Source organism: Gymnodraco acuticeps, unplaced genomic scaffold (assembly GCF_902827175.1).
Source record: "Gymnodraco acuticeps unplaced genomic scaffold, fGymAcu1.1, whole genome shotgun sequence".
NCBI classification, from domain to species: domain Eukaryota; kingdom Metazoa; phylum Chordata; class Actinopteri; order Perciformes; family Bathydraconidae; genus Gymnodraco; species Gymnodraco acuticeps.
The window spans coordinates 127776-137047 of record NW_022991713.1 but is presented as its reverse complement, the minus strand read 5'-3'; the positions used below and the strand labels follow the sequence as shown (position 1 = coordinate 137047).

The 9272-nt window shown below is 38.5% G+C and overlaps 2 protein-coding genes across 2 annotated transcripts; one reads left to right on the top strand and one right to left on the bottom strand.

Moving 5' to 3' along the window:
- Positions 1-1791: 1791 nt before the first annotated feature.
- Positions 1792-3125, top strand: LOC117534699 (N-acetyllactosaminide beta-1,3-N-acetylglucosaminyltransferase 2). Its single transcript, XM_034198932.1, is given in 2 exon segments — positions 1792-2395; positions 2398-3125. Coding segments are annotated over 2 exon segments (1332 nt in total).
- A 1930-nt stretch (positions 3126-5055) lies between these two features.
- eif1ad (eukaryotic translation initiation factor 1A domain containing) lies at positions 5056-8711 on the bottom strand. The gene is made up of 5 exons (XM_034198929.1): positions 8534-8711; positions 7721-7838; positions 7504-7612; positions 6378-6486; positions 5056-6261 (listed from the first exon to the last, which is right to left on the bottom strand). Exons 2-5 carry the CDS (start codon positions 7805-7807, stop codon positions 6027-6029), a joined length of 540 nt encoding a protein of 179 aa, XP_034054820.1. The 5' UTR covers positions 7808-7838; positions 8534-8711; the 3' UTR covers positions 5056-6026.
- Between the last annotated feature and the right edge of the window lie 561 nt (positions 8712-9272).

Genomic DNA, 9272 nt, shown 5'->3' with positions numbered 1-9272 from the left:
TTGTTATTGTTTTCCATGTACGTCTGCAAGGAGTTAACTCCCTCCACACATACCTGTTCATTCCTTTGCTCTTTCATGCCGATCAAGCGAGTCAATTAATGTCTTTACGTCCGACATCAGCTCACATCCTGGGGTTCTCCGGTTCCTGGAGCGGTGTGTCTGCCATCCTGAAGCCTGAAGAGTAGACTCCAAGTCCGGTTCTCCTGCTGGACTCTCCATGTTGACACCATACTCCAGTAGACCCTGTGCCGCATCTTGTGGGTTGTTAAACACCCTGACTTTTCCGTTTTTCTCGAATAATTTCAGTTTAGCAGGGAACAGAATGCGGGATTTGATGTTTATTTCCTGGAGCTGCTTCCTTACTTGTCTGTATTTTTGCGCGCTCCTTGAACACTTGGGTGGTGAAGTCCTCATCAAAGAAAATCCTGCAATCTTTCACCCTAATGTCCTTCTTTGCCCAGGCGGCTTGTAGCACCCTTTGCCTCACGTTGTAGTTTTGGAAGCGGACTATTATTGATCTGGGACGGTCGCTGTGCCCAGTGAGATGCCCCGTTGCCCGGTGCGCTCTCCCTGCATGTATCCCTGCCTCATGCGCACACCTTACCTGTTGGTGTCTTCTTGGTAGTAGGCATTTGCAGAATTACGTTCCTTTTGTGAGGTACAGCAGTCTAATGTATGGGCTGGACAGATGACCTGACTGATGACAGAAACCAGAAAAGAGAAATAATGTTGACTCAACATTAGAGAAACTTCCATCTTGTGAGAGAAGAAGTCAATCTTGATTTTATTTCTTAAAAATAAAGGGCCCATCGGATTTCTAACATGGACTACCTGCTTTGATTTTCTAAAAAAGACAAGTACTCAGTGAATGTTGGAGTCTTCACCTAAGGCAGGCAAGCAAATAAAACAGCTGACTCATTTATATTAACCCTTATGTTGTGTTCGGATCTCCCATGACCCGTTTCAAGTTAAAATGATATAATAACTACGCTCTAGTTTTTTATCGCAAACAAGGCTTCATGATATCCTCCGCAACAGCTATATAAACACTACAAAACTGATTTTGACCATTTTAGCCTAGTCTGAAGGTCTCTAAAAAAAAAAGTGTATAATTTGGTGTTCGGGTCTGGGAAGACCCAGCAGAATTGTTTTGGGTGACTCGGGTCAAATTTGGACCAATCAAGATTCATCTTTGACTTTAGACATTTCGCATGGCATTTTGGAGATGGTTTTTTCAACTTTCAGTAGCCTTTATCTCCCTCATGGGTTTTTTTCTGTCCATGTACAACTCTGGGCTTCAATGTTTCATTAACTTAGGACTTAGTGTTCTTTTTATAAGGTCCATACTTGTACTTAGGGTTTCTACTTGAACATGTTTACATGTTTTAATGTTGAAAAAAACCGAATTGTTTATACTATGACCAAGTATACCTGTATTCACCCTCTGACCTAAGCGGATTGATTTTGGCAACTTGTATCCTAAAGCAAAGTCAAAAGCAAAAATAAATTCCTCAGTGTGTGGAAATTCTCAGATAGGAGGCAAATATTTTAGTGACATGGGAAGGGGAGCCATATCTTAATGTCTTATTAAACGCCATGTTTCATCACAACAGACATGACAACAAAAAACGAACTTAGTTGTCTTAACTCACAGTCTGTCTCCAGATACCCAAATGTTTGTGCACAAGCCCACAAGTCCTTTCAATGTATTTTGATACTCAAAAACATGTATTTTTTACACAAATGTATTATTTATCCACTCGAACATTCTTTTCATATCTTTGCAGTTAAATGGCAAGGTGCTTCTGTCGCTGGCGCAGAGTGTTGATCTGTGTGTGCACACCATTCATCTCCCTGGCACTGCTGCTATTCCTCATCATGGTCATGTTGTGCAAGGCCATGGAGTCAGGTATCCCAAATCCTCACTTTGTTCCCCTGGGAAATCTTAAGAATGAAGGCCTCGCCCCACTGCCCAAAACGTTCTGGGTTACCAGCCTGCATGGTCAAGCCATATGGAACCGCCTCCAGCTGACCAACGAACGTCGATTCAACCCCATCCTCCACCCCAAAAAACTCACGAGGCGATTTGAAAATGGTAACTTTAATGAGGCCATACTGAAGAATGTTTACTCTGAAGTTACTGACTCAAACACAAACAAGCTACCACAGCAGATACAAGATTTTGTGAGCCAAATGCAAAGGAGAGACTACCCTTTGCTCCTCCAGCCAGATGGAGTATGTGGAGCCGGGGCACATGAGGAGAAGGAGCCCCCTCTTCTTCTTCTGGCCATTAAGTCAACAGAACTGAATTTTAAGAACCGACATGTCATTAGACAGACATGGGGCCAGGGAGGATGGGCAGCTGGACGGAAGAGAAACAACAATGGTGGAGGGTACGCCGCAGGGTCTTTTTGCTGGGCAAGGAAAATACTGAGGAGTTGGGTGTGGATCTATCTGAGATACTGCAGATGGAGAGTAAACTTCATGGAGACATTCTGCAGTGGGACTTTAGTGACACATTTTTCAACCTCACCTTGAAAGATGTGTTGTTCTGGAGCTGGTTCTCAAGCTTGTGCGGCCAGACTAGCTTTGTGTTTAAAGGGGACGACGATGTATTTGTCAACATCCCAAATATGTTGAGCTACCTAAAAGGTGAGCTAAAGAAGCCACAAGCACACAAGTCAATGAAAGGCTTTATGGTTGGCAATGTCATAATTAGAGCTTTACCCAACCGAGTCAACAAGTCTAAGTACTATGTCCCAGAAAGCTTCTACAAGGGCCAGTATCCTTTATACGCAGGTGGTGGAGGGGTGGTGTACTCAGGCCTATTGGCCAAACGCCTACACAATGTGTCTAAAAGGGTCCACCTGTTCCCCATTGATGACGTTTATGTGGGAATGTGTATGGCTAGGCTAAATGCTGGTCCGGTCCACCACCCTGCCTTCCTTACTTTTGATTTCACCGGAAACGATGAAGACCAACTGTGTTCGTATCATGGAATCCTGTTGGTGCACAGACGTCTCCCCAACCAAGTATTAAAACTGTGGGCCAACATGAAAAAAACAGAGGCACAGTGTTGGGGTGTGCCCCTGATAGGAGGGACGAGAATAAACACAACACTGTAAGCAAACCCCAAGTTATTTTAAAGATTCACTGAAGTTCAGCTGTCAGTCATAAAGAGGTGACACTGTATTACGCTGTATTTATTGTCTGCAGGCATCCATGTTCTGGGGTTATATTTAATTATCTTAAACACTGTGAAAGTCCTGGGATCCATCAACATAACAGACTGACCAAAAATACATAATTATTGTTTGAACATTCATTTCACATAAGAAATATAATATGAAGTACCAATTATTAATATTCTTATTATATACAAATAATTGATTTTAACTAGAGAATGTAAAGCATTACCATTCACATTACGTCTTTTTTTAAGTTTAGCCAAAGCTTGCTAACATTAGCCAAAGTATGCACAGAAGTTAGCCTTTTTGTCAAAAGGGTTTAGGCAACTAAACGATTTGGTCGAATATAAATAATCAACACCATTAAATATCATGGTTTGGGTTAAATTAGACCCTTTCTGGCAGAATGCACTGATGGCTAACTTCTGCCATTAGCCCACCGTAAGGTAGAGGTCATATAAGACAATGTGAGGTTGAAGTAGCAAAACTTTCAAGTGAGCAATAACGTTTTTGTGTCCTGTGAATTCATATTTCTGGTAAGCAGAACAATATGTTATTATTTCCTCAAAATACAGAAGTCTTGTTTTTAAGGGCTAGTAAAATATCATATGACCTCTATTTATCTAACATATGGCCCTTGCAATTTTTGTCTCCATCTGTTCTTGTAAAGTAAAGTTATTGTAATTGTTTATATATATGTCTTGTCATACATTGTTTTAGTTTCACTATTTAACTGTAATGATCCCTCCTTTGTTTTGCTATGTATCATCTTTATTTTATCTGAAGTATGTACAAAAAGTATGCTCAATGTAACTATGTTAAACCACTGCTGGGATCATTTGAGTTAGAAGTGGTTTAGCCAGATCTGCAGAATGCGTCATCTGAACTGAATGTACTAACACTCCAGCTAGTCAGAAACATATCCGTGGTTAGAGGACCTGTGGAACTGAAAAAGGCGTTTACTTTATCCCTCCACCCCGACTTCTCAACCAACAACTACATTTGGTCAACCTGCCAATGTTTGATTTGTTTGTTTTTAAACTATTTAATATGTCCTTTAAAGAAAGGATGAGTCATTATCCTGTGACCAAAGCCAAAGCATGACAGTTAACAATGCTTCAAAATATGAATGTCTAAAGATGGTTGCTCCACACACCCTCATCACCCAAGATTATTGACACAAATTCAGTTTCCATCCAGTTGTGAGATATGGTGTCAATCTCTCCTTCTTGGCTAGAAAAGTGTTTTTGCTAAATATTATAACGTCACAGTGAGGTTAACCTATTGGATATAAAATGTCACTACTTTATCATTTCATCCTTTTAGACATTTCTATGAAATATGCCTTTGCATTCTTGAGTTATGGCCAACTTGTTGTGCAGTTTACAGTGAGCTTGATCTTTGACCATCAACATGTAATAATTGTATCTTTTTTTAATGAAAACATGTTTAAAATCAATATATATATATTGTCGAGATATTTCCAGTGGTATGAATTTATATAAATTGACTTTGGTATTGTAATTGGGTTAAAATGTGGGACTATCAAGTAGCAGACTGAATAACAGGGACTTCAAATATTAAAGAATTATTTAGGGTCGAAGTTCTTCATCCACATCATGTTATTTCACAGCAGAATGAGTGTCCTTACAATGCTAAATGTAAGTTTAAGTTAAGCACTCAGCACCTGTCTGCATCAGAAAGAACGTCCTGTAAGACTGGTTTCACTGACATTTCAATCATCCTTTTTTTTTTTACTTCCATGTATTGTGAGCTCATTTGAGTGGAATTGACACATGTATACATATGGTAATTTTGGACGTGAATTGTCATGCTTCAGGGGAAATGTTTCAAGAAGAGATAGTAATCTGAAATAAATAACATTCTTTACAAGGAGAAGATCTATTTCAAAACTTTCAATATTACACAAACCAAAATCAGAGAACGGGTAAGGAATGTCAGATGATGCACAAAGCGATCACAATGGCAGCTTATTAAGTACAACAGCTTGAGGTCAACTAAAATTAATACAAAGAGCGGCAAAAGTCCAAACAATGGCCTCCTGAGGCAAAACTGTAAGGGTGTTACACCTCACACCCCACAGAATAACTATGCAAGTGTTCCGTCATTAGTTTTGAGTATTTAATTGTTGTGAGTGTCTCACAGTCTAATTTTGTCCTATGCGGTATGAATCGATGAACAGTTTACATATACATTATCCTGCATAGGAACGTTATGACCTGTTATATTGGTGATCAAGTAAAGGCTGCACTCGAGGTCATTTTCAGTAAGACACTGAAAGTACGGTAGAAAGTGATCATGAAGTAATACAGCATTCTTTTTCAATTTCAGGTCAAGTTTGATATTGCATATTTCCAATTTTTCTTAAAGCATATAACCAGCAAAACTTATTTCGTTCCATCAAAAGATCAGTGTGTGGATTTGATTCCCCCATGTATTAAATGTTGGGTTCTTAAACACTTCACAAACCCAGCACAATCTACCGCTTCTTCAGCCATGTGGATTCTTGAACCAAGTTAAGACTTCAACACGCAAAAGGAAAGTTCGAAAACACAATTCTTAGTTTTAGGTGATTATACACTCTGGAAAACAGTTATGAATATTATAATTATTTTCTGCTCTACATTCTTAACACTGGTCCTTTAAATACAAGTCCGTTCAATGAAGCGTCAACAACAGGCTACCTAGAGCGAGCAGTTGCATGAGGATCGATGTTTCAGATTATCATCACTTAGTCAGCGATATCAGCTGACTCATGATTTCTTTTACAGCTCTCGTTGGCTCTCCTGATTGTCCGTGTCCTCCTCATCTCTGCCACTACGAACCATTTTCTGTCCTTTTCTCTTTGCCATCTTCTTCTTCCTCATCACTGTCCTCCTCCTCGCTCTCAATGTACTGGTAGTTATTGCGGTTGGTGTTTACAAAAAGGTCGCTCTCGTCATCCTCAGAGTCACTAAAGTCTTCTTCGTCTTTATCCTCCGTGTCCTCTCTCTTTTCCTGCCCTTTTTTTGGCTTTTCCGGCTCCAGTGGCTCCTCTGTGAATCCCTCCGGCCTGAAGGAAGTAAAGGAAACACAAAACAACTCAGTTACTCTTGACAAACTGATTGGTTGTGTGTATGTGTGTGTGTGTGTGTGTGTGTGTGTGTGTGTGTGTGTGTTCCCACTTACCAGAGCTGCTGTTTCTGCAGGTTCTGAATGTGATCTTTGTAGAGAATGAAGCTGATCTCTGCCTTCACCTTCTCTCCTTCCTCAATGGGATCCACTATCACATAGTCACCTTGGAGATTAGAAACATATATGAAATATGAACCAAAAAATAAATCTCATTAAAAATAGAATGAGAGATTTTTCTTTGAGCCCGTATACTAATTCCTACCCACGTATTGCACATTTAGTTTGGATTTTATATCAATATCTATTTTTTTGTAAAAGCCCTAAATACAAAACAGCATTTTTTTTAAAAGCCACAGACAACACAGGTAAAGATATTGTGTTAGCATATGTAAGCATTATACATTTTCTAAAACTCTGATAGTATATGAAAATATATACCACAGGGGGTTCTCTAGAAAAATAAAGTATAGATGAGAGCAACGCTATCGTCACATCCGGGCGAAATGAAGGCCCCATGTCTTAAAGCTGTATATTTTGCACCTCAAACAACACAAATCCCAAGTTACGGTTTCTTTACTACCTCTACAGAAAAAAAGACATTAAAAGAAACGATATAATTCAGAAATCACAGTTTAAGTGTTAGCCCGGTTTAGACAAAACCCTGTATACCCATTGATTAGCTACATACAGGATAACAACTTTACAAATCCCTATGATATTGCAGGATTTTGAAATAGATCTATGAATTGCTATTAGCAATATCGAGCAGTTTTTAATGATCTACATTTTCAATCTAAACATCCATCACTTACCTTAGTTTAATATAGCTAAGAAACCGTTTTTATTGGGTCAACAGTTGACAGTAAAATATATAGAAAAGATAGGGTATAATACTAGAGTATTGCCTTATTGCGTTTATGTCCTAATTTTTCAGTGTTCATAGTGCAAGCTCATTTTGTTCGGAACCCAACATTACATTCAACTCATTTGGTTATTGCTGTAACTTTAATCATGAAACACACGTCACATACATATTCAATTCAATGTGTGTTGAGTTCGTTATTAGCCGTTTATTGGTGTAGATGTTATGGCACCCTTGCTGTAGTATCGTAAGTAAGGGTGCCTGTGAGACATTCTCTTCTGTGTCTTTCGCTCAAGTGTTTGTGAACCCCGGACTTACCTCTCTTGATCCAGAGGTTCTTGCGGAACTTGGGGGGCATGCTCACCAGGAACGTCACGCCCTGAGCCGTGACAGCTTCATGGAGGTTGTTACCACGGCTACCAGTAACCTACCCGTGGCAAAGGAGGGAGACAGAGTGAGGACAGGGTCTTGTATCGATGAGGGTGGTTATTTACAGTCAGTGCGTTAAATACAAAGCAGTCTTCACACAGTTCACCTTCACTATCTGCTGGTTCTCTGTGGGAGTGACAAAGTCTCCAAGAACTTCCTTCACAACATGCTTGCGTTTGGTGGCCTGTGACATTATCAAAGGTGAGCTTCAGTTCCTCCACCAGCTGAGAAAAGAGAGTTTAAAGTAATGGGTAGCATTAATTCATCATTATGATATATTCTTATAAGTTAAGCAACCCAGTAGTATATAAAGTAATTCAAATAAACCCAACGTTTACCACTTTTCACTAAGTGCATCATTGGAAGTTATATCATTTAGAAATATAATAGAAATAATTATAATTCAAACATGTGTAATATGGTGCTTAAATGGGCCATTCTGCATAATGAGTACTTTTACATTTGGTACTGAAAGTATATTTTGATGGTAGTACTTTTTTACTTTTACTTAAGTACAATTGTAAAAAGCAGTAGGCCTACACTGAAATATTGCTACTTCTAAGTAAATCGTCTGAGAACTTCTTCCACCGCAGGTTAAGTAGACAAACTATAACAGGAGGTTTGACTAACAGCAATATAAAAAATGAAAACTGACCAGGTAACATGAAAACAAGCTAAGCTCACACAAACTAGACACCGGTTAGCTTGGCAGATGTTAACCGCTGCGATTTCAATGATGGACGAATAACAACACTTCATATTCCCTTAAGTTTTTGTGCTAGCTGCTAAGCGTAACGTAAGAAAAAAGCTGTTTTCCTACTTTACTAATAACAGAACTAGTGCCTTATGAGAGTAAGCTAACATTAGCTATCTCAAAACATAGCTCAGGTTCAACAGCGATACCAGGTTACATAAATACCTTGAAAGAAAAGAGTAATTGTGTCTCTGTAAGGAAGGCAGTGTTTAAAGGCAGCTCGACAGCAGCTGAGAATCACTTTTGAATCACGTAGAGATGAATGTATCTGTAACTTAAAGCCGAGCCACATGCGTTTCTGTTTTCTTGCTTCACTGAATGTTACACTTCCGGTGTCAAGCTCTCCCCTTTCAAAATAAAGGTATGCAATTATAATTACACTTGGACTTTCAGATAAAAGCCAATCAATACAAAAATGCATTCATTTGTTATTACCTTTCTGACTAATAGTAACTAATAAGATCAGATAATTGTTCAAAAAAGATGGGGGGTCTATTTCTTCCGTTGCAGTGCTATTGCATTGTGGGAAATAGAGTTTTTTTGTTCTCAGTTTGTGGAACATTCAAGATCAATAGCATTCATGATAAGAGACAAGATGGTACTTTATTGATCCCAATTTGGGAAATTGTTTTTGTTGCAGCAGCATGAAAAACAAGGCATTTTACAATAAAACAAAAATAAACAAGAATAGAAATAAATAAATAAATAAAAATAATAAATTTTATATTAAAATAAAATATAAAATATACATGTTGAAATATAAAATATAAAAATATACATGTAGATATTACGAACTGTTCTCACACAATTCCCAAGGTAAAAATGTTACTTTGTGAATTTCAAATGTTATCTATTTTGTACTTACATTGGCCAAATCCTTGTTAAATACAGAAGAAATCCACAA

What these genes read in the sequence shown, in the direction of transcription:
- eif1ad (XM_034198929.1), bottom strand. Translation starts at nt 7,807, where the DNA reads ATGTCACAGGCCACCAAACGCAAGCATGTTGTGAAGGAAGTTCTTGGA. An exon ending in AGAACCAGCAGATAGTGAAG is followed by an intron (nt 7,613 to 7,720) that starts GTGAACTGTGTG and finishes TGCCACGGGTAG; the next exon opens with GTTACTGGTAGCCGTGGTAA. An exon ending in CTGCAGAAACAGCAGCTCTG is followed by an intron (nt 6,262 to 6,377) that starts GTAAGTGGGAAC and finishes TACTTCCTTCAG; the next exon opens with GCCGGAGGGATTCACAGAGG.